The sequence below is a fragment of the Drosophila albomicans genome, chromosome 3, assembly GCF_009650485.2.
Source record: "Drosophila albomicans strain 15112-1751.03 chromosome 3, ASM965048v2, whole genome shotgun sequence".
NCBI classification, from domain to species: domain Eukaryota; kingdom Metazoa; phylum Arthropoda; class Insecta; order Diptera; family Drosophilidae; genus Drosophila; species Drosophila albomicans.
Genome location: NC_047629.2, coordinates 5,051,936 through 5,079,026, shown reverse-complemented (window position 1 = coordinate 5,079,026; position 27,091 = coordinate 5,051,936). Strand labels below are relative to the sequence as shown.

Below are 27,091 nucleotides of genomic sequence, written 5' to 3'. Positions count from 1 at the left end.
AGCATTTCTGCATTACAAAATTGCGAAATATGGCTGCCTAAATAGTTTTTCTATGAACGAATATGGCATATATGAGCTGATTTGGAAATTAAAAATATTTTTCAGTACTTTTTGGTACGTTGGTAATACGATTTAAGGTCACACTGAAGCACAGGCTACAAATATCGATTTCTTACCTATCGAACCAGTTCAATGAAGAAAATTTCGCGGCAAATGAAAAAGCATAGCAGGCCGGCAACCCTGTGGGTTTTAGTAGAGGACAAATATCGACAAATGTAGATTTAGATGTGTTTAACGATCTCGCAGCAGCATTGGTGGTCTTTGGAAAATAATTGTGGTGCTTTTTGGCAGTTTTCGAATTTGCAGTTGACCATTTATTTTTCGCAAAATCATCGATGTACATTAAAAAATCGATGTTATAAAGATTCCAAAACACCGATGCATCGAATGTGTCATCGTTATTTCCCCATCTCTAACAGTTGGTTCTGTTGTTAGGTCAATCTCGCCCAACATGCAGGCTGAAAAAATAATATTAAACGTACTCAATTTAAATAATTGAATACATTTTATACATAGAGATTACAACAAAATTAAATGGTAATAATAGCGATGCTTGCGCGAGATACGCAATGCTGAATTCAAAACACAATCGCAGTGAAAGCGCAAGAACAAAATGCTTTCAAGTTTCGTGTGAGTGTGTGCGTATGTGCTTCTGTTGGTGAGCGTCGCGTCTATGTGTGAGTGAGTGAGTGTTGACAAAAATACAACAAAATCGCAGAAAATCAAAACAGGAAATGTGTGCTGAACACTTTTTCCAAGTGCAATAATAGTTTGACGAATAATATTACACAGAGAGTAATACACCAGTTTGTTAGCTAATAGCATATTTATGTTTTATAGTCACAAGGCACCGCCAGCATGAAAAGTAAACCACAGAATCACTAGCAACAACAATAACATAATAAGTGTGACTGCTCTCCCTTTCGACCATTGTAGTATGGGGGCGTCTCTGAGTAACTTTCAGTGTTGTGTGTTTTTTTGTCGCTGTTTTCAATCGTTTCAAGCAGTTCCATGGACGACGCGACGCTTTTAAATATTATTGAATATCACGTCATTTTGGCCACGCTGATTGACACTCTCTCTTTCGCCCTCACTCACTCTCTCTCTCCGTGTGTTGTTATTGCCATTGCTGCATATTTAATATGAAAAACACTCACAAGCCATGTAACTAATGCTCGTTGCTGCTGCTCTTTATTTTTGCAGTGAAATCGAAGACTTGCATTTAAATGATTGTGTGTGTGAGTGAATGTGCGATTGTGACTGTATGTGTATGTGAGTGTGCGTTTGGTTTCATATGTTAATGCTTTTGTTTTTTACTTCGACGGACTTTTTATCTTGAAAAGTTTCGCGCTATCGCCGAACAGCAGCAGCCGCTCCCATTCAACATTCTTGCCAAGCATCGTCAAAGCGGATTGAGCGTCAAAGACGAAAAGAAGAATAAAAGCAAAAATAACAACAAAAGTAACAGTAACAATAGAAGCAGCAATTGGATAGCTAAACTGGCGCTGCCCACGCCCACTGTCTGTTCACGCCCACAATGACAGCCGCTCCGCCCGCCGTACACGATAATGGCGAACAGCAGCAACATGCATTAGTGAAACGCGCCGAGGATGAGCGCGAGGATATATTCAACCGCTATGAACTGGGCCTGGATCCCAACAATGTGGTGGATTCATGGGAGAATCCCACATTTGAAATCTATCACATAACCGACAAGTAAGTGCGAATCTCTCTGCCAAATGCGAAGCATGTGATATCATAAGAATGATGTCACAACTGCGAGCAGCTGTTGAATTGGAAATTAGAGTAGAAGGATATGTGCATACTTATGTGCAATTATTAAACTATGGATGTACATATGTTCGCTAACCAGTGTAACTATTTAAACATTATAGAAAGAAATTAAGGATGTGGACACACTTATCAGTAGTGTAACTATTTAAATAGGTATAAATTAAATTGAGGATGGAGGCATACGTTTTTATATCTCCAATTGGAGATATATCTACTCTTATGTGTATAGTCACAGATGGTATAATTATTTTAATAGAGATTAAGGATGTGTACACACTAATTGATTGTAAACTTACAAGATATCGTAGATCGATAACAGTTGATTAGCGATTGCTAGTTGCAGTGTTAGCAACAGGGCTAAGCCGGGGCTGCCATGGACCGTGTAAGGGGCAGTAAAAACTATTCACAAGAATAGGCATTAGAATCAGCATTGAAATATTCTTTGGAATTTGTGTACCTGATAAAATCGGTTGGCAGTTAGCAAAGACGGCGACAATCACCGTCATTATCTTATCAGTTACGACGATGGCACTGAGAAATTCATGTCAACTAACTGTTATATTGTTTTATTGTTCTTTTATGATGACGATCAGATACGGCTTCATGCACGACTCCCGCCTGCCATCATCACGCGACTCACAAGAAGTGCAACGCACAAAGATTGAGCTGGAGCGCGATAAAAAATGGGTGAAGATGCTCAGCCATTGGCCGCCGCCGCAGGACAAACTACACAAGCGTGTCTACAAGGGCATTCCGGATCGCATGCGCTGGCCAGCCTGGAAGCAGCTGCTCAACGTGGATCAATCGATGGCGACGAACAAGGGCGTATATGCACGCATGCTACAGCTGGCCAAAGAGCATGCGACTGAGACGCGACAAATCGACGCGGACGTCAACCGGCAGTTTCGTGATAATCTCGCCTATCGGGAACGCTACAGTGTGAAGCAATGCTCTCTCTTCAATGTGCTGAATGCGTACAGCATCTATAACTCGGAGTTGGGATATTGTCAGGGGATGGCGTGTGTGGCTGGCGTGTTGTTGCTGTATATGCAGGAGGAGGAAGCCTTCTGGGCCCTTAATACTCTCATTACGGATCGCAAGTATGGCATGCATGGACTTTTCATTGAGGGATTCCCTAAGCTGACGCGCTTCATCGAGCATCACGATCGCATTCTATCCAAGATCATGCGTAAACTACACAAACACTTTATCAAACACAATGTGGACGCACTGCTCTATGCCATCAAGTGGTTTTTTGTCGTCTTTGTGGAGCGCGTGAGTTGCAATAGTGCGTCTCTTCTTTAGCATTGTTTAACCCCAATCTTCTTGTCATGTTACAGGTGCCTTTTAGTCTGAGTTTACGTGTGTGGGATACTTTTCTGCTAGACGGAGATCGGGTTATTTTGGCCATGGCCGTTACCATTCTCTATCTGCACAAGGATGAACTGTTGCGCCTCAAGGATATGGACGGCATTATTGAATATCTGCAGGTTAAGCTGCATAAGAACTTCGGCTATAACGACGACGATGCCATTCAGGCGCTGGAACGTGTCATGAAGAAGCTAAAGGACCTTAAACTCGATGTGCCGCCACCAGCGAAATCTAATGAGTTTCCCACACGTCAGCTGGGCGTGTTTGTTGAGGCGGATGGCGAGAAGAAAACCGGACGTAGACGAGACTACACCGATACGGAAAAGCAAGTCTTAACCGATGTGATATCAAGGTGGACAGCATGTGATTACAATTGATGTGATTGCAATTATTCATTGATTCGTTTTTGTATTCATTATAGACAAGAACAAAACGCAATTGAGGTGCAATCAACTGTATCATATGAGACATCCGAGTGTGCTACAGGTGAGTTAATGACTTCATCAGGTTCATATTGTATAACTTAGCACAACTACTAAACCTGACACAATTACTAATGCTTGCTTCTTACTTAATCCACGAGCAATTCAACTAATAAATATTATATTTGGCACTCGATAGATTTAGAATTTAGTGTGTGGTGCAAGCTTTTAGATATTGATTCAAAATATTGTATATACATAGTATTGAATTCAAAACATTGTTATATACGCTATTATGTAAATTTTACAATTTTAAATGTACTACTTATGTTCGTTTTATTCAAAGTAAGCCCTCGTGTTGTATTGTATATATAAATATTTATTATTTTACGTTCTCTCCTTTGTACATAGTGGTTTGATCTTTTAGCTTGGTATTGTCGAAGATTTCGTTATTGTATCATTTAGTTGTGGTCAGCAATCTTGAAGATTTGTATATGTACCTATTTATCCCTTTCTATTTTCTACGACGCGATACAAATTTCAAATAATATTCTTATACTTATTAATTTATAACCAACATATTGCTGCATGCTGGAAAAGTTTGAACAAGTTAGGTGGGGGAAGAGCGAACAGACTTTTGATCAATTCATCAAAGTGGTTTTCCGTGATTTGGGCAGTCTCCGGTTTGTGTTTTTGTAGGCAGCAGATTTTAGATGGTACGAGTTTCGGTTGTTGTGGGCACTTGACTAAAATTGTATATACTTATTAATTGATAACCCCCTTTGATATCAATCAATAGCAATATAAGCTACTTATATCTATAATCACAGTAGCAAATATTGTGACAAAAGTGTGTAATAAATATCCAACAAAATATTTAAGAATAACCCGCTGAGTCACGCTTATATGATAAATACGCCCCGTTCACATGCCATTCAGAAGAAGGTGGTCCCACATTTTGTAATTATCTCTCACCCCACACCCAAACCCACACACTTATACATTGTCTAACATATTGTCCATGGTCCATGTATCCATCATGTATCATGCAGCATTCGAATAAAATCAATAAACGCTTAACGCTGAATGTTGTCTGCGTGGGACTCTTGGAGCTCTGTGATTTGTGTGCCGTTCTCTGTCACTGTCACTTGTCTATATCTCTCATTATGTAATGGAGAAAATTGTTGAAACTAAAACCCGCCAATTGCCTTGTAATCTCTATTGTTCGTAGGTGATGCGTATTCAATGAAAACCTATCAGAGTATGACTAGTTTAGCCACATCACCGGCAATTAGCAGTAACTCGCTCTATAGCAATGGGTTCGTGATCACTGGCCCCGAAGATGGCCGCAGCCAAAGCGTTAATAATCTCAACTATAACTCCTGGCAACAAATGCACCAGCTGGCGCCTGCTGAATCAATGCCAAATGGCCGGGGCAAGAGGCACAGCTACAGCAACGGCAGCGATAGCGACAGTCGCAATCGCCTCGATCTGGACATGGCGCTGGAGGCGCTTCAAAGTCAGCAGCTGCATTTGCATTTGCAGCCCAATAATCATCATCACCCGGCACCAATATCGCCTCCAGCTCACAGTGTCCGCCTCATTGTGCAGAACGGAAAAGGAGACGATCAACAGCTGAACAATACAACGAACTTCCACAAGCAGCGTAGTGTGATTGTTGTTAATAATTCAAATACTGGTAATAATTTCATGGGGGAAGAGAATGAAGAGAAGCAGGAGCAAGAGCAAGAAGATGATGCGCTGAGCGTGGAGAACACGCGTCTTTAGTCTTTATTTTGTACTGTATTTAATTCATGACTTACCGTTGCTCAAAGTTTAATTGTTATGCCAATTATTTAGTGAAGGAAATTTATGTAATTAGCTTTAATTTGGCTATCAAAATAGTTGTTCAAATTTGCCTAGCACATAATTTTATCTATATACATACATATATATTATATATAACGTTTTGTATTACGTTGAAATTTCTCACAACTTTGATATTACACATATACAAACATACATATACATACAAATTATGAATTAGTCATATTCCACTGATAATTCCTAAGATAATACTACTACTACTACCAACGACGATTCCAGCAATACGTACAACGATTCCAATGCACAAGCAAGCAACCAACACTAATTACCTACGTATATATTTATTATTAACACCGCCCCACTTAATTATTCCTGATACATTTATGTAGAACCAACAAAATACTATACTACTTAAATTATGTGTCTCTGCCTACGTTTAAGGCTGCATTTATTTATGAACACAGTTCCGTTTCGTATTTCTAGCATTTTGAGATTGTTAGCAAAGTGAAACTCGGAATATGGATCAGATATACTTTTGCTCTATATGTAACATGTACTTTAAATCCACAACATCCACACGCACATATTTCCACATTAGTTTATGTTGAAGCCAAATTTAAGTTGTCTAGCAAAAGCATAATGTATACATTATTATATACTTATATTAGATAAATGCCACACAAGAAATAAAAAAATATATATATGATTTTGTACTGAAATTTATTCTTTGTTAGTTTATTGTTTCTTCTACATCTTCTTTGACACTACTGTGCATGTTCAGTTTCTAGAATAATCGACTGTGTTTTGCAGCTCATAATTGATTAATGAAAAGTATACACATTATTTTTGCACAAAACTACACGAACAATACAATACGATACAACAAACACTAACATTCCTAACAAAATTCTGAATACGAAAACTAAATGCAAATTCTTTTCAAAACGAAACGAAAATCGCACGCATTGGCTAAATGGGAACGGGATCGAAACAATTTGGAACAAATTGGCATACATACAATCTGTGTACACTCGACAACAATTAAACAAATTAGTTACGCTTACTGTACCAGAGGATACGCACTCAATACGAAGTTCGCTTGCAGGTACCTCAGTTGCCTCGCACGGCTCATCGGAGACGATGTCACTGGAGGACAATAAGTGAGTAGAGTCGACATTAAATTTAACATCAAAAGTTATATATTAATTTGCTTCTCATTTACGTTTCAGCGTTCATTTAAAAACCGCCAATATGTTACAAAATGCACCGCAGCGTGAGATGCTTCTGGGCACCTGACGTCAGCTGCCGCTGCCGCCATCGTCAATTATTACTGCCACCACGACGACAACGACGACGACGATGACGACAGCAGCGGCAGCGGCAGCAAACAGCAATAGTAGAATAACAACAACAGCTACACCGCCACCAGTGCCACCGCGATCGCCTTTGGCGCTGGGATGATGACGCCAAGACCATGATGAAGAGGACAATGGCGACTAAATGTAGTTCAAAATGATCGACGTCGGCATTGTCCTGTGCATAGTTTTAAGCATTGTCTCGCCTTGCCATTTGAGAAAAGAAAACCACAACAACATACAAAACCAACACATTCGTAAATTTTCAGTTCGGGGTCTGGACGAGATTTAGTTTAGTTTAGTTTAGTCTTTGTACATATAACCTTAACAAAGTGTGCTTGTAAAGAAACTTTGTGCTTATGTGAAAGGGCTCAAGTTTCTCGAGGGACTTCTAAGATATTGATAATTGTATAAGTATGTATAACTAGAGCCAAATCTGACGAGGGCGCCTCATGCCCCAATCACAAGACATGGAATTATATGAAAGCAATCATGAATTATACGCAAAACGAAATGAACAATATTGTAGCAAGAGCAAATCGTATTTAATACAACATAACAAAAAAAAAAGAGGAACATAACAGATATGGAAATACTAAATAAAATATTAAAGACATGTTGTAAATTGTAATTGTATATACGTATCGAACAAAATACAAAGCAACGTTAAAATCCAATATACAAACATAATTTCAAAAACGTTACGTCCATGAATATATAATAAAATAAAAACAAAACAAAGTGCTACCAAATATTAGCAGTTGAAAATGAAAAAAATGAAATACAAAACGATTATGTATAGTTATTTATTGCAGCAAAAAATGCAAATTTACACATTTAATTTAAGTAATTGTTTGTAATTTGTAATAAACAAAAACTATTTATATTTATATGCATAATTTAAGTTTGCAAACGCACTTGAACAAATACTATAGAAATGCGTAATAATCAAGGATATATTTGCTTCCTCAAAATAACGTTCATTCATTTGATTGACCTAAGTTCCCTCCCCCAAAACAAAAATAAACTTGAAATTTAATTTGTTTATAACAATTTATTTAGTATCTATGTCGTTTTCTGTTCTTCAAGCATCCCCATCCACCTTGATCTTGCCACCCTTCTCGAAAATCGTACCCAAATCCTTAAGCGATACTTCGGCTGTACCGCGTGGCAAAGGTTGTGGTTGATTTGGCCCCGGTTTCCACCCGACCAGATAGATGATCTGAAACGTGGCTGGCACGCCCTCTTCGTTCGGTTTCGCATATAGTTCCTTGTATATAGCACTGGCTGCCAGCAATGTTTCGCGACTCACATGCGCCGGCCTATTGAATGCCGCATTATTCTCGGCCATGCCCTTGAGATCCCACATCAACTCAAACATGCTTGGATAGCCAATGACTAATTCGTCCGTATCAATGGTCAGCATGGTGAAACCGGCGCGATTCAACAGCGATCCAATATCGCGTATCTGTGTAAACGGCGAAACATGCGGCGCAATGCCGCCCTTGCGTTCCAGCTCCGCCAGCTGCAACGAAGAGCGCAGCTCGTACAGAGTATCGCCACCAAAGAGTGATGCAATAAAAACGCCGTCTGGCTTCAGACTGCTCTTGATTTTGGCAAAGCAGCCGGGCAAATCGTTGACCCAGTGCAAACTCAGACTAGAGATAACCAAATCCAGCGAATTTTCTTCGAACTGTTACAAGAAAATGGTCAGTATGTAAGATGAATAATGGTGGTTAGTTTACTCGCCTCCAACTGTTCCTCATCCTGCAGAAGTTTATGCATTTTGAGGCCTGGTGTTCCTTGAGCCTGTTCAAGCATACTGGCGCTTGTGTCGGTCAGCGTGAGATGTTCGACGCACTCGGCGAGAATGTGCTTCGATATGTAGCCACGATTACAGCCAATGTCAGCAGCAGTTTTGAATTCGCGCTTAATGTCAAACACTCGATCCGCCAATCGGAAGCCGACCTCCTCTTTCAAATAATCATAGAGACCCACATCTGCACTGCACAGAACATTCTTTTAATTCATAAAATATTACAACATTCGTATATGTTGAATGATAATCTTACCTGAGTGCTGCGCGTTCCTTCTGTAGTCTTTTGGCGTTCCGATCGAATATGTTCATGTGCGATGGTTGTGTTGAAAGCGAGCGCCAAGCGCCGCATTTTATTAAATTAAAGTGCTGAACGCACGTTTTAATCATCATTTATTTACTTACAACAGCTTTGTTTGTTATGCCGTAACGCCGGTCAGCTGTTTGTCAGTATATTTTTTGAAGTGGTATTTTCAAAACAACTTAAATGCCCATAATGTTAGTGTTGCAGAGCGGATACTTGTTTACGCTTAACCAACACTCATATTGTTTTGTTTTGGCGCGAACATAGTAAAAAGTGGACATTGAAAGCAGCAGCATTAAATTTAATTGCAATGAGTTTTACGCGCAGTTCCCTGCGCTATGCGCATACTAATGGCTACACAGGACTGCTGTACACTCCCAAAGGTGACTTCATCATCACATGCGGCACCGACGGCGACATACGCCACTGGACATGTATCAGCGACGATGATCCCCGATCCACTTGCTTGGGCGAATTCGTCATGTGCATTGCGCACACGGGCAGCCGCCTCTTGGCGTCCACAGATCGCAACACTGTGCACGCCTATACCTTTCCGCAAATGGACAGCGATGGAATCCTCATGCGTTTCACGGCGCCCGCAACATGCTTGCGTGTTTGCGGTGATTACACGGCAGCTGGCAGCGAAGACACCACCATCAAATTACTGCGCGGTGACAATGCTGGCGCTGAGATAACACTGGAAGGTCACAAAGGACCCATTTTGGCGCTGGACATGCACGTCGAGCGTCGTCTGCTCGTCTCAATTGCCGGTGATGGCGAACTCAAGGTCTGGAACTTTGAAACGGGTGAGGAACTGAAGAGTCTTGGTGGTCTGCCGCGTTCTAACAGCTTTGAGAGCACCAGCCTCTTTGGTACACCATCCTTTGAGCCACAACGCGGCGAGCAATTGGCTTATTGCCTGGACAAGGAGATCATAGTGCTTAACACAACGAACTGGCAAGTCTCCTATAGACTGCAGGATGAGCGTGTGTCCAGCAACTACAGCTGCTGTCAGTTCTCGCCCAATGGCGAACGCCTAGCAGCTGGCACCACCAGCGGAGAGCTAAGCATCTTTGATGTACAGCGTCGCAAAGCATTGCAAGTGGAGACGGCTCCCAGTGATTGCAAGGCTATCACTTGCTTGGCCTGGAATACGGCCAACGAGGATGAGGTAGCCTTCTGCGATTCCACCGGACAATTGGGTACCATCTTTGCGGGCGACGATGAGCCACAGGATGATCTTGTTAATGGCGTGGAAGCGGAAGAGGAGCAGGATGATTTTCTGGGTGGCAACGACTATGAATTTGAGCAGGGTGACGAGGACGGTGTGAATGAGGTGGACGACGGCGATGGTGTGAGCTTGGAGCAGCTTAAACGCAAGGTGATGAGCAAGGCCACAGATGACATGGACGATGACAATGCGAGCCGACATTCCATGGCTAGCAGTCGAACTGCCCCAGCTGCACCTCAATTGAAGTGGTTTAAGCAACAGGCGGCATTCCAACCGGGAGCCACGCCCAATGAGCTCGAGCATCGTTACCTGGTGTGGAATGATGTGGGCATCGTAACCGCACACACAGAACCCAGCGGCGATGGCGCCATTGACGTAGAGTTTCACGATGCTAGCGTGCACCATGCCCTGCACCTGAGCAACAACTACAATCAACACAATCTGGCCAGTCTCAGTCGCAGCGCCTTGGCCTTAGCCTCCACGGACAGCAACAAGCTGGTGGTGATTGCTCTCGCAGCGGCCGGCAACAAGGAGTGGTCACTTGGCCTGCCCGATTGTGAGAGTGTCGAGGCATTAGCGGCCACCAGTCAACTGATTGGCGTGGCCACAAGTACACACTTTCTGCGACTTTTTAGCGTGATGGGCACACAGCGTGAGGTGCTCAGTATTCCCGGGCCAGTGGTGGCATTAGCCGGACACGACCATAGTCTGTTGTGTGTCTATCACGGCGCTGGCAGCAGTCAGACACAACAGCACTTGTCTGCCATGCTGATAAATGTCAGCGGCTTGAATCTGCGCGTGGAACATTTCCCTGTGCCGCTGACCCCAGGACGACAGCTCAGCTGGCTGGGTTACACGGATGTGGGCTCGCCTAGCATGGCGGACAACATGGGCCTGGTGCAGTTGTATCGACGAGCGAGCAATGCCTGGTTCCCCATCTGCGACACCATGAAGCAGAGTTCCAGTGTCTCAAATAATTACTTCATTGTCGCATTATCGGAGGTCCGACAGATTGTGCAGGCTGTGCTGTGTCGTGGCAGTTCGTATCCCATGACAAATCCGCGTCCTATGGTGCAGGAGTTGCGCATGCAGCTGCCGTTGTGTGACATTGAGGTGGAGAAGTCCGAGCTTGAGGACACGTTGATGCGCGCCAGCATAATGCAAGTGGATGGCGCCGAGAAGCTGCAAAAGGAAATGGCCATCAAGTTGTTTGCGCTTGCCTGCAACGGTGAGTGCGAGACACGAGCCCGCGAACTGATCGAAACGATTGCTTGCACCGATCTGCTGCAACTGGCCGTAAAATATGCCTCGAAACGTGGACGCATTCATCTGTCGGATCGTTTGTGCGAACTGCTGCCACAACTTGAGGCTGTACAGGAGGCGCGTAAGCAACAACAGCTTCTGGGCGCCAATGGCATTGCGGCAACCATTGTGCTGCCAATGGTAGGAGCGTCCACCTCTACGGCAACCACACCCAAACTAGCGCCCAAAGCCATGGAGCTTAGCGCCTCGAAGCGAGGTGCTCTCAAGCGCTTCTCCAATTCGCCAAGCCTTTTTAGAGCTGCAAGCTCGCGACCTGCCACACCAGATGTCGCCACAGCAGCATTGGACACCCAGGAGAATATGTTTGGTGAGTCCGAGTCGCAGCAGAGCGAATTGCTGCCTAGCAAAGCGAGTGTCAACGATGGCAGCGAGGATCTACAGCGTTTACCACTCAACTCGGTCAATCCGTTTGCCATGAAGCGCAAGCTAGTTGATACCGGCGTTATATTCGGATCGGAGAAGCTAAAACTCGCCAAAAAGTAAACGTTTTTTTCATTTTATGCTAGCGTTAAGATCAAACAGTTGTAGAAGAAAACTCGTAGCGGTTTTATGTTTAAATTTTAAATTCGTAATAAATAATAGTGTGACCGTCGAGATGGCACAAAATATACTGTATATGCGGCATGCTTTTTTATGTCTAAGTTCGCAGGTCTGGCAACACTGCAACACAGGTTTCGATCAAACAATGATTGCCGTGAAAACGAGTCGCGATCAGTTAGAAGAGTGGTCTTCCCCGTGAAAGAAGTGGGAGATATAATAAGTGTCTCTTTGTTAGCGCTGGTGAATATTTCTCGTAATTTCGTGCTGGGTCTGATTTTTAAGTCATACATATTGAATTTAGTAGTTCTATTTTGAATCGTGTTACACGCTATATTTTAATACATACCCAAATATACAAACAAAATAAATACAATACACACATACATATAATACATTTCAAGAAGGCGTGGCATGTTTTTATCGCAAACAAAAATTCGCAGTGGGTAAGTAGGATACATGTGTGCGTATTTACGTACTTATGCACGGCAATACTGGCTGAATTGTCAAGTTTTACCGTTACTATTGCATGCACATGCATATACCAAAAACACACACACACACACGCGGGCTACAAACAAAGACTCACACATGCACACATGACAAGCTCAGGCGATCTCGATTTCCGCGAAACTGTGCGAATGAGAGAGTAGGCAAATGTGTACACTTGATACATTTTTGGAGTTGACAGCATATTACGTTGGTCATTATATACATAGCAGTGATCGTTTAATTGTGTGGTGCGCAGTGGTCTTATTTCTAAGAACAACAAAAATTAATAAGTTGTGTGTCCGCTAGTGTGTGTGTTTTAGGTGGATTGCTAAAAATTTAACAAGAAAACGGTACAAAATTCGTACTATTTGCAGTTTATAATTCCAGAAAGAATCCAGTGTGCGACAATTTGTGTTGCCTTCGTTATTTCGTTGTGAGTCTAAGAGTGTGTGTTAGTGTGTGTGTGTGTGCGTGTGTACACAGTGAATTTGTGTCCTTTTGTATACGAATATAAATTTAACATGACAAAGAATAAAAACCAAAAAAAGCCCTTTTGCCAAAAGAAGCCGCCCAATTGGATTGACAACGCAACTAATACAGGAACAACAACAGAAATGCAGTCTTCTTCCATTTTGACGCCGCCATCGACACCTCCCGCTTATCCATATATGAATATGAACAGTAAAAACAACAACAACAACAACGGCAGCAAGTCTTGGGGTACGTGTTGAATTATCAGTTTGAAGACAATATACTATATTAACAATGAAATTTCTCTTTAGAGCGGGAGCTCATTGGCAGCTTTCTGCTCCGTATGACGGATAAGCAAGTGGTCAGCGCCCGGAGTGCCTGGTATGTGGACAAGCGTACGTTGCGAAGGGAATTCGATCAATACCTATGGTTGGTGCCTAACAGCGCCGAGGTTCGCATAAAGCTCTCCGTTAACGGACCGTTCAATGTAAGTACGAACTAGATGTGTATTTATATGATTTAAACTTCGAATAATAGAAGTGTATTATTATTATTGACCTAGAGAACTGCAGCGGCTTCTCAGTGTTATTATCTACAACTAGGGGAATCTCAAATAAAGTTAAACGTGTTAATACTCAGGTGTAGTAGGGTATCTAATTGTTGTTCATTATATTTTGCATGTATTTCCTTTGTTTAACTAGACGATACTTAGAAAGACAAGTAGAAAAGACGCAATTTGAAATTTGAACATTTTGTTTCGTCAAATTAAGTAGTCATATTCTTACAATTGATACGCTCTTCAATATAATTAGATGTTTAGAATTTTGGTTTTCTATGGGAATTTAGTACTTATTACATTTTAAAGTAGCATGTTTAGCCAGATTCAATGTGTTTCATTTTTGCAATCAGTTTCGCTTATTGGTATCAGCAATATCGATAGGAATGTTTCCGTATAATTTAAACGTGTGAGTCATATATGTTTGAAGCCGCATGAGTTATAATAGTATAATACACACGCCGCTACTATTGTTGTAAACGCTAAAGCCGGTTTTAATAGAGAAATGTTTGCATGGAAAACCCCTCAGTTGCTTCAGTTTGGGCTTTTAATATACTTTTTTTTGTAGCTTGTTGCGTTTATATTTTTAAAAGGGAATCCACCTTAAAGACAAAACTTCACAGACAACAAACACAATTAATTTAATATTTGTTTCTAAATTCCCCATCATTTATTTTATCTATTACCAGTCCCAAAGGGCAATAAACAATAATATAGAATTTGCACATGCCTTGCGCGATAACAAGTGCAACCACAACTCAATAAATATATACATATATACACTTGTATATTAAAAGTATTTCATTGTTTATTATGAACGAGTCTTGCGGTCTTCTATTGTAGATCGGAAAATTGTTGCAGCGAACGAACTTTTTGATGAATACCCCACGCGGCGATCCAAATTATCGCATTAAAAGCTTGGCTTTGATAGAGTTTCGAAAGGAGAAATACAATGCTAAAGATGAGAAGCAACGACAAACCGATCTTGCTGTCGTTAGCAATGTGACGGACGCTGAGAACAACGGCCCGATAACCCAAAGTAAATAAACATCGCAATTGTATTCATTTGTTGTTTGTATCTAAAGTTAATCTGTTGTAGAATTCGTACTGGACGAGAAGGCTGAATCGGTACCATTAAAATATCAGAAGACCCAAAAGCAACAGCGATACGTCGACTTTGAACTAAGCTCGTTGGGTTGCTATGTTTGTCAGCGCAATTTTGAGAGTATTGAGAAGTACGAGGAGCATATAGAATATCATGGTGATGAGTCAGATTTCGAATCGTTGCAGCAAATGACAAAGCGGTAAGATAATTGGCAAATCTAATCTTATAATACCTGCATACTACAATGAAGACTTTTAGTCTTATGAATGTGTATTCATTTGTCAAAAATAAAATTGCTCGACAAAATTTCTAAATATATGTATTATATATATCCCATATATAAATATATTCTATTCTGCTATCTATTCTTAAAATTTTAAATAAAAAAGTTGCTTGTATTTTAAGTTAAGCAATTATATTGACATTTTATCAATTAAACCTATTATTTAAATCTTTTATTCACAGTGCCGAGCCAATGCTGACTTTATCGTATCAGACATGCGTGGACAGTCATTACTTTGGCTTTACGCTGCAGACTGAATTGAACGATCTGGTGATTGAGAAGTTCATCATTGTTCAGTCGCGGCAGTTCTATTATGTGCACAACAGTCGTCTGCCTGTGGAGGTGCCGGCTACTGGACAACTGATCTTCTTTGTGGACTCGCATGTCTTTATGATTTTGCGGGAACAGCCCATTGTGATTGGGTACAGTCAGTTGGTGAATGGACAGCGTCAACATTACGTGGAACAGCATCATTTTATGCGCACTGAGGCATTGCCTAAGGTCAGCTTCAATGTGAATCCGTATCGACTGTCCAACAGTGAGCAGTTTCGAGGCGGACGTCTCGAGCCGGCTATACCGCCGCCAGCAATTGTGACGGCATTAAAGCGCGATGCCCAGGATGCCCAACTGCGTCTGGCCGAGTACAACAAGGAGTATCGCAATTACTGTGAGCTGGGCAACGAGCTGACGCAACAAAATCTGCACGGAACATTGAGGACTCTGCTACAGGTGGAAGATATTGAGCGATTGCAGTGTTATGTGGCACTCAAGCAGTCCAAAATGGAACTGCATCAGTTTGGCAAGGAGTTGTCTGTGAAATTGCAACCCAATTCACGTGGCATTAGTGCTGAAGATGTCCTATCACCAGGAGATGATGTGTTAATCATTAACGAACGCAGCAACATCATTAACCAGCCCGAGCCTGGCAAAGCCAATAGCATACGCCAGCTATTGGATAACAATGGCATCATATTGGAGTTGGCACTTAAGGATTTCGATGCGCTCATTCAATGGGGCCACAAGGTAAACGAGCTGTTCGGACCGCCCGAAAAGGAGCGACGCGAGCCGCGCGTTTACTTTGCCCGCATCTTGGGCGTATCGCCGCAGCGCGTTAATATCACCTGCGATCGCCATCTGCCCGATAATACCACATTTGCATTGGTGTTTCGACCAGTTCGCGCTGTTCTGCGCTATCAATATCGTGCTCTGCATCAACTGAAGCTAACTACGTCCGAGCATGTGCAGCGTTTATTATTTCCCTCCAATATTTCCAAGCAACCAGTCGCCATTGGCGCTTTGAACCTCTACAACAAGAACATCGCACGCAATCCTGAGCAACAGCAAGCGGTGCAACAGATCGCCTTTTGTAATAAGCTTCCAGCACCATACATTGTCTTCGGACCACCCGGTACAGGCAAAACGGCAACCATTTGCGAAGCCATTTATCAACTGTATGTTCGGCGTCCGGAGACCCATATACTAGTGCTCGCAGGCTCGAATACGGCCTGTGATGAGATTGCCTTGCGTCTGTTGCGCTCCATATCAAAGGTGCCCAATCAGACTCGTCCGCTCACTCGCATCTTTGCCGCCAGCTGCGATCGCCGCATCGATAACATTGATGATCTGTTGCTGGAGTACTCCAACATGTATGCCCTACATTTTTATCCGGACGTGCAGGCGGTGCACAACTACCGCATTGTGGTTTGCACCCTCAGCTTGGCCGGTAAACTATCGACGGGCGGTTTTGGACGCGACGAGGATAAACGTAGTGTTTTCTCCCATGTTTTTGTGGACGAGGCGGCTGCCTCAACAGAAGCCGAGGTGCTTATGGGCATCACATGCACAATAGCACCATGCACCAATCTTATACTCTCCGGAGATCATAAGCAGCTTGGTCCAGTGTTGCAATCACAGCGTGCCGGCGATTGGGGACTGAGTGTCTCTCTGTTTGATCGTCTAATAAAGCGTGAGTGCTATCGCTTGGACGAGAATGGTGATTACAATGTGGCTGTGCAGACGCGATTGCGACGTAACTATCGTTCCCATCCTGAAATTGTATCGCTCTACAGCAAGCTTTATTACGACAACGAACTCTTGACGGAAGCTGCTTTGGGTAAGGGCTTTTAAACTTTACTTAAGTTATTTATTTATGTGTTATTGCCTTTGGCAGAAAATGTAAACCGGGCTAAAAATTGGTTTCACACGCCAAACGAAGACTTTCCGATCATGTTCCATTCGGTTTTCGGCACGACAATGAATTCCAAAAGTTCAGTAAGGTATGTTTATCGTGAGCAATCAAGTGTATGTACGTCTATATTAATTCCATGTGACATTTTGCAGTCTGTGCAACAATAAGGAGATCGATGCGGTTATGGACTATGTAAAGGATCTTATGTATTTTGGCATTAACGGTCAAAAGTTGGCGGAAACTGACATTGGCATAATATCGCCATATAAAAATCAGTATCAGCGCATCCAGGAGCAGCTCAACATGCGCAATTGGCATCAAATTGATTGTGGATCTGTTGAACTGTTCCAGGGTAAGGAAAAACAAATTATTATCGTCTCATTTGTGCGCTCATTTACTGAAAAGCTGGGTTTTCTCAATAATAGTCGGGTAAGTGCTTCTTTTAGCTGTATAGATATCTCATGCCAATTTTGCGAGAATCGAATTACATTTATATTCTTCCTCACACACAGCGTTTGAACGTACTGCTCTCACGGCCAATGTCATTGTTAATCCTTATTGGTAATCCACGCACGCTTAGCAAGAACGATGAATTCAAACATATTATTGATATGTGTCGCGATCGAAAGACACTCGTCGGTTCGCCTTATTATCCGGAGGACAATAAACTGAGCGAATCGAGTGACGGCGCTGGCTCCGGCACCGCCGTTAAAGGATCTCGGACAAATGGTCATGTAAACAATCGCACACCGCACACACCACCATCATCAACCGAGGAGACCTCAACATTGGGACACTCATTCAAGCGAAGTAATAATCGTTATCATAATTATCAGTATAACCATCAATATCATTACCAAAAATACCAAAGTAATCGTGAGAATGACTACAAATGCATGTACTCAAATGCCTGTGCCGAATCAATAGCATTTCGAATCATCCGTTAACAGATTGTGAATGGGGTCGCTAGTACATATCTCATATCTCGTATGTTCGCTACGTGCATTTTAGATGTCTTCAAGACCATATATACCACATCGTATTTCTCATACGCTCCTATGAAAGCGACGCCGCCTGCTATTTTGTGTACAATTCTCAGCTGTTTTTAATCCAAGTCAAGTTGATCAGGAATTCATATAAAGGACCAATTGAAGTTCTTTCAGTTGTAATATCCAAATATCGACCCATGTTTACAATAAATTGGCACATGCATATTTTGATCAGGGCGACTATCAAAATCATGCACTGTATTTGTTATCAATTTCACGATTATCTGGTTGTTATTGGGTTTCCTAGCTCATTTTAAATTAATATCTGCATTACTTATTTACCTATTTCTCATATTCTTCATATTTAGCAACAACGCAAAAGAAATCGAACTTTAATGCCGCCAAGAAGATGGTCTACAACAAAGAAGAACTTTTGAAGCTGGGATCTCAGACACCGCAAGTCAAGAAGACTGATATGGACAAGTTGCTTGAAGAATTACCCAGTGTTCCGCGTTATGTGGAAAATGAATCGGACACAATTCGCTCAATTAGGGAAGATATGCAAAAGCTCTTCCTAAATGAGAAGACCAATACTGCTTCTACTCTGAAGCCAACCATATCAAATATGAAGAAGGTGCCTTCATCTTCGCCAGAGATCAGTAATAAGACTTCTGCTGATATTCGTGCGAATACGAAACAATCTGAAAATGTGGCCTCTTCCACTACTTCAAGAGCATCAACATTGAACCTGACTTCAAAAATTCATTACGATATTGCTACAGAGGCTGTCTGTTCCTCCTTTGCTCCTTCTGCTCCACCGGCCAGTCCCTATTTGCAACGCCCTTCGCAGTATTGTCACATTCCGACGGACAACTCGCGATTTTCGCATGTAGGTTCAAGAGTAAATATTCATCACATATTTCGAGTGCAAGACCGACTCAGCATTCGCCAGGGCTCAGTGATGCATACAGACTGCCGCCTCCGTTTTATAATGCACATAAACCGGAGCCTAAAAAGAAAAGCACTTGTGTTATTTCATAATTATTATATTATGTAGTACGAACTACATTTATGAGGACTACTCCGTGAACCTTCGAGTATCACTGTAATCCTTTTTTGACCTTGCTCTCTGGAAGCATGATGTAAAGGACGCTGCTTCACTCAAGTTGGCTGCTTCGACTGCACCATGTTCTGGAGAGCAAACAATAAAAAATATTCGTATTTTGTATTTGCAAATGAGTTACGGGAGAAACTCACTTGCATCTATAACTTACGATCTTGGATAAAGGTCTCTGATCTATTTTATTCAAGCACAAGTTTAATAAGTTGTACGCTATTTCATCATATATGTACGTATATATTGAAAAGGCATACAACGTTAGATTCATAATCTTGTGAGTCTGAAATTAAATATTTATGTCTGTAATGATACTAAATCAGCCAAAAATTGAACTATAAACAATAAGGTTTTAACACATTTGTGAAACTGCGTATATTGCATACGTTTGTTAGATTTGATCAATTTATGTATTCACCTTGGAAAAAACATTACGTAATAATAATGGTATTGCAAATTGGGCACTGGATTTCTGACCATTATTTACTTTATGCTAATCAAAAATAACTTTAATAAACAATTATGTATACGGCACATTTTAGTTTCTTTTAGATCATTAATTTAATTGAATTCGTCGGATTAGGTGCAATGAAGTTATTGCGAATTTCATATGTACATATCGAGTACATGTTAAGTAATCGGTCTCAGTAACAAACAATATTTTTTGTCCAGAAAAATACTTTATTATTAAAAGTAATATAAAATTTATTGGACCACCAATAAACAAATGGGAAAGCTACAGTCGAAAGTGCTTGAATGTGAGATACCCGCTACCCATTTTGAATAAAACCAAAATATTGCGGTACTATTCTCAAAATATATCAAAATAATATACCACAAAGTACTAAATACATACCAACTGATGTATTTGGTATATTAATATGACACTACAATCAATATACACTATAGAGTGCAAAATATACCAGATTGTCAGTCAAAGCACAAAAGACCCCTAGAAAGTAGGATTTTTGCCCATAGAAAAGAATTTCTTCGATAATTATACCCGCTACCCATAGGGTAGAAGGGTATTATAACTTTGTGTCGGCAGGAAATGTATGTAACAGGTAGAAGGAGGCATCACCGACCCTATAAAATATATATTCTTGATCAGCATCAATTGCCGAGACGATCTAGCCATGTACGTATGTCCGTATGAACACCTAGATCTCAGAGACTATAAGACTGCTATAATTTATTTTCGACAGCATTTTTTATGTTTGCACGCAGATTAAGTGTGTTTCCAATTTTTGTCACGCCCACTTCCGCCCCCGCAAATCGACACAACTCGAATAACAAGCGTAATTTTAAGGCTAAAGTCTTTGTGATTCCTGAAATTTGGTTGCGATCAGATAAAAACAAGTAAGAAAGCTACAGTCGAGTGTGCTCGACTGTGAGATTAATTATAGCTCTGATAGTCTCTGTTACATATATTTCTGCCGACACACCTTATGGGTAGCGGGTATAGAAAGATTAGTGAAATTCCTTAAAGTTCGCATAATTGCACTTTATCAACCATTTTTCAAATATTGTAGTAGTTGAATTCAAAAGTTTTTTGCTTTTAATTTTTGTTGTGAAATGTATTTGATAAAGTTGGCTTTTTACAATTTTAGAAGTTGAGAAATGAACAAATTAAACACTATTTCATAAGAGTTATACATAATATTTACTAGATTTTCGAGAAAATTTTATAAATTTTCGTAACTTCAAATTGAAGCTCAGCAACGTCGAATAAATAGTGGCATTCACATTTTATAAAGAAATTTAGAGTATGAGCGCACGAAATAGATTGACTATATCAAATTTGGTAGATACTGCACGTTGTAACAGAATGGCGACGCCGCTATCATCACACAAAACCGGAGCTAGGCTACGAGCAAACGGAGGCGATGGCGATGGAGGCAACGTCATCTTAAAGGCATCGTCTACAGCTGCTTGTCGCATACCTGCATCTGGGCGTCAGGAGAAGTCTAATATTGCATCAACGCTACGTGCTGCTAGTATTCGTAATAAGGCATCTGGTGAAAAAGTAGTCAGTCCCCGTAAAGGAAAAGCTTCAGTAAATGGCGATAAAAAGTTCCCCGATAGACTAGCTACGATCGGTGCTTCAAAACAATCAGATCGCATGTGGCCAACTCGAAAGTCTGCTGTAGGCGCTGCTATAGTAATAAAAGATAAATTAGAAGAAGTCCAAAATAATGGTAGAATAGACGATGAGCCAGCCACTATCATCATGCTTGACACTGGAATTCAAACTGATGAGGCGGAAATAATGAATCGTGACCTACTCGTCGGCGATATTAAGCTCTTGATGCCCTCGACACTAATTACCAGAAAAATTGACAAGACGCGCCGCGAAAGTCCAAATAAAAGTAAGCGCGAATCAAAGCGTAAATTTGATTCCCATGAGCGCGATGAGGAACAGCATTTGGACGAACTGAAGGAGTATATGGAACGCACATGTGTAACAAAACGTGCTGCCAAGAAGCCATCCTCGATTTTACCTCACTTTGAGTCAGCCCAATACTGTAATGTATTCAAATCTATGGATGAATTTTTTACTCGTGAAATTCCTAAAACTGAGTCCATATCAAATATACAGGATCGAATTAAACGGAAGGAGGAAGAACTTATGAGCTTGTTTGATGGTGTGGATGTGCAGAAACCGTCTGAGTCGGAATCTGAAGCCGAATAAATACAAATATGTAAACAAAAATAAATAAATACATATTACATTTAATTTCTATGTAGTCGAGCAATTACATTTGAAATAAGCGCCGATTTGTGTTCTTGTTATCGATAGCACCGCATTCCATTTGTACACACTGAATGGGTGTGTACGCACTGTTTGTTACTCCGCTTGCCGGTTATTTGACATATTTGATAAATATTATTTTACGACGGACTAACCGGCCCATTTAATGTCAACATCAATATACGGGGAGTCTTGAGACTCCTTGACACACACAGTAACTATTGCTGTGCGCTTCTAAAACACAGGAAAACTTAAATTACTACAACATCTACGACACGACTACATCTACAAAGAAGCAGCGGCAGCCGGTCGGTGAGTAAGTTGCACATCTGGTTAATAATGACATGAATCACATGCTTACGTCTGCGTTCAACAGAAAATGACGCTGAAAGTAACAAAGTTGGCACTTTCAAGTCGCCTAATTGTCTTGGCTGTGCAACTGGTGTCCAACTGGGTGGTGCCCGATCATAAGCCGGATGTTTTTCGTATGCCTCTGCCACCAGAAGGCTATACAAAAGGTCCTCTGCCCTGGCTGGACAAGCTGATTGTGGGCTGTTTGAATGGACTTCGCCACTGGGATGGAGAATACTTTTTGCATATTGCCAACAATTTATACACTTACGAGAATACGCTGGCCTTCTATCCACTGTATCCAACTATGGTGCGCTACATTGCAATGGCTTGCCAGAGTTTATATGTGCCATTGTCGATGCAATCGCTGACGCTGGTCGTAGGCGTGGCATTAAATGTGTGGCTCTTCTGTGAGGCGGCTAATCTGCTGTATCAGCTGACACAACGAATGTTCAATGACTTGAACAAGAGCTGGAATGCAGCGTTAATATTTTGCTTCAATCCGGCAAGTATTTTCTTCAGTGCCGTCTACTCAGAGTCATGCTTTGCGTACACCAGCTTTTTCCTGATGCTCGAGTGTGTGAAGCCACATCAGAAGTTCAACTATATTCGTATCGGCGTCAGTCTATCGGCTTGTATTATGTGTCGCTCCAACGGCCTGATTGCCTTAGGATTCCCACTCTACTTCTTCCTTCGCCACGTGCTGCTGACAGCAAACGCGAAGCGGTGTCGTCAAGTTTTCAAAATGACGTTGGCTGTGATTGTGCCGCTTATCATCCTGCACGCTTACTATTTCTACATCTATCGGCTATATTGCATACCCAGCGTTAAAGTTAATATTCCTCAACATGTCCAGGCATACGCCAGCGAACGTAATTATCTGCTCGCGGGTCGAGGACCCGAAGGATCGCCATGGTGCCAATACACCTTGCCTTTCCCCTACAACTATGTGCAATCAAACTATTGGGATGTTGGCTTCTTGCGCTACTACCAGTGGAGTCAGCTGCCTAATTTCATTTTGGCGCTGCCCATGCTACTCTTCATGAACTGGCATTGTTGTGATTATTTGTGGTCATTTGCCACCAGGAAGTGGGCACCTACCGCAAGCTGGCGGGATGTGCTGAAAGTTCAAAAGACGCTACCATTTGTGCTTCACGGCGCATTTTTAACGTTGGTATGTGCCCTGTTCGTTCACATTCAGGTGTCGACGCGCTTACTGGCATCAGCAACGCCCATTTTCTATTGGTTTGCTGCAGATCATATGCCGCGATCACTGGATCAGCTGAAGTTTCGCACAAAAGCTGGTGCTCTCTTCTTTTGGTGTACCGTATACTGTGCATGTGGTACTGTCCTTTTCAGCAATAATTATCCCTGGACTTGAACTTGACTACGATGGGCGTAATGTTGCCAAAGAGACTGTGTTAGGTTTGGATTAGTACGTAATTATTTTAGATGCGTTTCACGCAATAATGTTGACCACCAAATAACGAAGCAATACCAATTTAATGCGAATAAAAATACAACAAAAATAAAACACCTTTGAAAATATATTTTTGTGCTCACATTGCTCGATTATTTGCTATCGGATGCAACAGTATCATTCGCATTTCATTTGTGACCAATTTTGTAAACCAAATTTGTATATGTATGATTAAGAAAAATTATATCATAATAATGACCACCAAAAATATCGAAGCAATGCCAAGAAAATATAAGACGAATAAACGCGTTTGAAAATATTATTTTGCGCTCACACTTATCGATAAGTCGCAAGCAGTGCCGTCTACTGGCATAATCGTTTAGTTGTCACCACTAATTTAAGCAAAACAAAGAATATTTACGATTGGAGTCATTGAAAATTAAATAAAACAAAGCAGCATGGAGCAGCTATCGGGTGTTATGATAATTATCATAATTGGCGGCGGTGTGCTGACCTGTGTAATGCTCTTTATTTTCGCCAAGCGCCAGATAATGCGTTTCACTCTGCGTAGTCGTCGAGGTCCACATGTGGCCGTGGGAACCGATGCTAAAAAGGGACTGCGTCGCGAGATTGAGCGCCGTTTGGATTGCATACAGAAAATAGCACAGGAACCAAAGCTGCTGTGGACAGATACGGACAAGTACATTGTGCAGCCGGAGCAAGAATCCAACCTGCCACCATACTATTATCGCATGAAGGCAGTGGACGATGTCAAATTGCTGGAGTCTGAGATTGCGCGTGCCGACGGAAGCAGCCGTCATGCCCACGAGAGTCTACGTGCATTTCTGTTGACAACGCTGTCTGTCACATTGAATGGCACTGGGCAGCGAATAATACATCAGTTTTGCGACACTTATGAGCATGCCAGACACGATCCCAATGAGTTTGGTAAGGATGAATATGAGGCATATCATCATTTGCTACTGAAGTTGATGGAAGCGTAAGTGTGTAGCTGCAGCTATTCCTACTACCGGATACATGTGACTCTCACTCTTCTTTTACACACAGTGCCAAACAGTTGAAGAATTATAATTCAAGAAAGGCGTCACCTGCTCGAACACCACGTAAACAGAAAATGCACTCTCTACTGGATCCAGCTCGTTTGCGTCCACCGCCTGCAGTGGAACCACCAAGCAACGAGTTGGCAGCCGGTCAACATGCCAAAGTCAATATGACGCTGGGGCTGCAGGGCGATGAATTGGTGGCTGCAGAGTTGGCCACCAATCCATTGCATTTGCAAGCTCCTGCCGAACGAGATCTCATCATTCGTAATCGCATAAAGACGCCAACGCTGGATGACATTGATGTGGATGGCACCGATCAACAGCAGGGGAGCGATACGGCTGCCAGCAATACTGACAATGAAATAATGAGCATTTCGTCTGTTCAGTTTCAACGTAACTCCAGTGTAGTTTAATTGTGTAATTTTAAGTGTACTTTATGCTACATAAATTATTTAATTTTAACGATTTCACTTCTTGCATTTAGAGTCTTTCCCCTTCTCGGCTTTTCGCTTCTTTTCATCTTCGGAACACTTGTCCATCATTTGAGAGAAAATAACTAAATCTAAGAGGCGACATGAGTATCCAGTCTCGTTATCATACCAGCTTATCAGTTTTACAAAATTATCGTTTAGCGATATAGACGCTTTGGCGTCAAAAACGGAAGCAAAACGCGATCCATTGAAGTCGGTCGACACCACTTCGTCCTCTGTGTATCCCAGTATACTCTCCATTTCATCCTTTGCAGCTGCTTTGATAACCTCTTTGATTTGATCCATCTTAGCTGCACAGCCCAGACGACATGTTAAATCCACGACAGAAACATTTGGCACAGGAACTCGAAAAGCCATGCCAGTTAGTTTACCATTTAGATCGGGAATCACTTTACCAACAGCCTTGGCGGCGCCTGTGCTGGCGGGAATTATGTTCACCATGCCACTTCTACCATCACGCCAGGCTTTTCTACTGGAACCATCAAGTATCAGCTGCGTGGCCGTGCACGCATGAACTGTCGTCATAAGACCTTCGACAATTTCGAAATTTTCATGCACAACCTTGGCAATTGGGGCGAGACAATTGGTTGTGCAAGATGCATTCGATATGACCTTCATCTCAGGCTTGTATTTGTCCAGATTAACGCCGCAAACAAACATAGGTGCATCGGCGGATGGAGCCGATATAACAACTTTTTTGGCACCGGCATCCAGATGATCCTGGCACGCTTTGACAGTGGTAAATCGTCCTGTGCACTCGACAACAGTGTGCACACCCTTTTCTGTCCAGCAGAGTTTCTTTGGGTCCGTCTCAAAGGTCACTTGCATTTTCTTACCATTTATCACCAACTGATCGCCTTCAAGCGAAATCTTCTGATTGAAAATACCATGAACGGAGTCATATCGCAGCATATAGGCCATGTATTTGGGATCCATGGCTGGATCATTTACTGCAACCACCTGAACGTCCTTTCGACGAAGAGCTTCACGCAAAAATATGCGGCCAATGCGTCCAAAACCGTTAATACCAATACCAGACATTCTCAACAATTTGAAATAACACAACCAAATATATAATTGATGCCAATAAAAGATTAGTAAATAATACCAATTTAGGTCCACTTTTATACAAATATGCAAATCTTTGTTGTTCGAAAAAAACGAGAAATTTAAATCGAACGTTTCAACTTGTCAAATAAAATAATAGTTGTGAACAGTTTATATTTTTGACATGTAATATTACTACAGAAAAGTTAGGGTTACTTCAGAAAATAAACCTTCTCAAAAAATAAACTTGTAACTGCGGAGTTATCAAAATTCGCTCAATTCGCATTGTAGGCATACTATAATAAACCACCCTGTAATTAACCTGTTGAATTGTCAATTAATAATCATGGGTTTTAAAAAGGCAACAAACGTATTGATTTGATTTTAAAGCTAGTAATTCTCTTCTTAATTAAAAAAAAAAATGTAATCAAAATAGAAATATGTAGATCTCAGAAAAGTAGCGAATTTAACTGTCGTGTCATTAAAAACTTCTTTATAATTCTTTTATAAACAGTTATTTTTATTGACTTGTCTACTGAATGAACTATCAACGTACAGCCCAAACGGTAAACGGAACGGACATTATGATTTATGAAATTTGGCATGATTATGAAATTTGATCATCATAATTTAGATAAAAAGCTTTTGTTATTTTTTGCCCGCTGCTAATAGGATAGTAGGAAATGTATTTGACATGCAGAACGAGTCATGTTCGATTCCATAAA

At 41.4% G+C, this 27,091-nt stretch overlaps 8 protein-coding genes across 16 annotated transcripts; 6 read left to right on the top strand and 2 right to left on the bottom strand.

Annotated features, from left to right (window-relative positions):
* The first annotated feature begins 452 nt into the window (after nt 1-452).
* LOC117567267 (USP6 N-terminal-like protein) lies at nt 453-7,445 on the top strand. 6 transcript variants are annotated; one of them, XM_052006186.1, is made up of 7 exons: nt 454-597; nt 1,404-1,776; nt 2,448-3,129; nt 3,195-3,550; nt 3,647-3,711; nt 6,529-6,634; nt 6,704-7,445. In XM_052006186.1, the coding sequence occupies exons 2-7, from the start codon at nt 1,598-1,600 to the stop codon at nt 6,768-6,770; spliced, it is 1,455 nt and encodes a 484-aa protein (XP_051862146.1). In that variant the 5' UTR covers nt 454-597; nt 1,404-1,597; the 3' UTR covers nt 6,771-7,445. The 6 variants fall into 6 exon arrangements, with proteins under 6 accessions (XP_051862145.1, XP_034103017.1, XP_051862146.1 ...); XM_034247129.2 differs by having other exon boundaries at nt 3,195-3,577; XM_052006185.1 differs by lacking the exon at nt 6,704-7,445 and having other exon boundaries at nt 453-597; nt 4,879-6,634.
* Nucleotides 7,446-7,869: 424 nt separating this feature from the next.
* LOC117567268 (arginine-hydroxylase NDUFAF5, mitochondrial) lies at nt 7,870-9,093 on the bottom strand. The gene is made up of 3 exons (XM_034247130.2): nt 8,902-9,093; nt 8,579-8,834; nt 7,870-8,522 (listed from the first exon to the last, which is right to left on the bottom strand). Exons 1-3 carry the CDS (start codon nt 9,036-9,038, stop codon nt 7,914-7,916), a joined length of 1,002 nt encoding a protein of 333 aa, XP_034103021.1. The 5' UTR covers nt 9,039-9,093; the 3' UTR covers nt 7,870-7,913.
* A 55-nt stretch (nt 9,094-9,148) lies between these two features.
* Nucleotides 9,149-12,099, top strand: LOC117567266 (WD repeat and HMG-box DNA-binding protein 1). The gene has a single exon (XM_034247125.2). It carries the CDS (start codon nt 9,260-9,262, stop codon nt 11,984-11,986), a length of 2,727 nt encoding a protein of 908 aa, XP_034103016.1. The 5' UTR covers nt 9,149-9,259; the 3' UTR covers nt 11,987-12,099.
* Nucleotides 12,100-12,228: 129 nt separating this feature from the next.
* LOC117567962 (uncharacterized) lies at nt 12,229-19,775 on the top strand. Of its 2 annotated transcripts, XM_052005736.1 has the most exons (10): nt 12,229-12,482; nt 13,096-13,252; nt 13,315-13,490; nt 14,403-14,598; nt 14,659-14,863; nt 15,130-17,060; nt 17,118-17,223; nt 17,288-17,564; nt 17,648-17,945; nt 18,493-19,775. In XM_052005736.1, the coding sequence occupies exons 2-10, from the start codon at nt 13,147-13,149 to the stop codon at nt 19,179-19,181; spliced, it is 3,984 nt and encodes a 1,327-aa protein (XP_051861696.1). In that variant the 5' UTR covers nt 12,229-12,482; nt 13,096-13,146; the 3' UTR covers nt 19,182-19,775. The 2 variants fall into 2 exon arrangements, with proteins under 2 accessions (XP_051861696.1, XP_034104156.1); XM_034248265.2 differs by lacking the exon at nt 12,229-12,482 and having other exon boundaries at nt 12,757-13,252.
* Nucleotides 19,776-20,862: 1,087 nt separating this feature from the next.
* LOC117567847 (uncharacterized) lies at nt 20,863-22,012 on the top strand. Its single transcript, XM_034248099.2, has one exon. It carries the CDS (start codon nt 21,010-21,012, stop codon nt 21,931-21,933), a length of 924 nt encoding a protein of 307 aa, XP_034103990.1. The 5' UTR covers nt 20,863-21,009; the 3' UTR covers nt 21,934-22,012.
* A 70-nt stretch (nt 22,013-22,082) lies between these two features.
* On the top strand, nt 22,083-23,892 carry LOC117567845 (GPI mannosyltransferase 2). 2 transcript variants are annotated; one of them, XM_034248096.2, is made up of 2 exons: nt 22,083-22,305; nt 22,370-23,892. In XM_034248096.2, exon 2 carries the CDS (start codon nt 22,373-22,375, stop codon nt 23,723-23,725), a length of 1,353 nt encoding a protein of 450 aa, XP_034103987.1. In that variant the 5' UTR covers nt 22,083-22,305; nt 22,370-22,372; the 3' UTR covers nt 23,726-23,892. The 2 variants fall into 2 exon arrangements, with proteins under 2 accessions (XP_034103987.1, XP_034103988.1); XM_034248097.2 differs by having other exon boundaries at nt 22,083-22,309.
* A 224-nt stretch (nt 23,893-24,116) lies between these two features.
* LOC117567846 (protein C1orf43 homolog) lies at nt 24,117-25,290 on the top strand. Of its 2 annotated transcripts, none has more exons than XM_052005737.1 (2): nt 24,117-24,768; nt 24,833-24,965. In XM_052005737.1, the coding sequence occupies exon 1, from the start codon at nt 24,223-24,225 to the stop codon at nt 24,766-24,768; it is 546 nt and encodes a 181-aa protein (XP_051861697.1). In that variant the 5' UTR covers nt 24,117-24,222; the 3' UTR covers nt 24,833-24,965. The 2 variants fall into 2 exon arrangements, with proteins under 2 accessions (XP_051861697.1, XP_034103989.1); XM_034248098.2 differs by having other exon boundaries at nt 24,124-24,764; nt 24,833-25,290.
* LOC117566762 (glyceraldehyde-3-phosphate dehydrogenase) lies at nt 25,201-26,533 on the bottom strand. The gene has a single exon (XM_034246305.2). It carries the CDS (start codon nt 26,358-26,360, stop codon nt 25,296-25,298), a length of 1,065 nt encoding a protein of 354 aa, XP_034102196.1. The 5' UTR covers nt 26,361-26,533; the 3' UTR covers nt 25,201-25,295.
* Between the last annotated feature and the right edge of the window lie 558 nt (nt 26,534-27,091).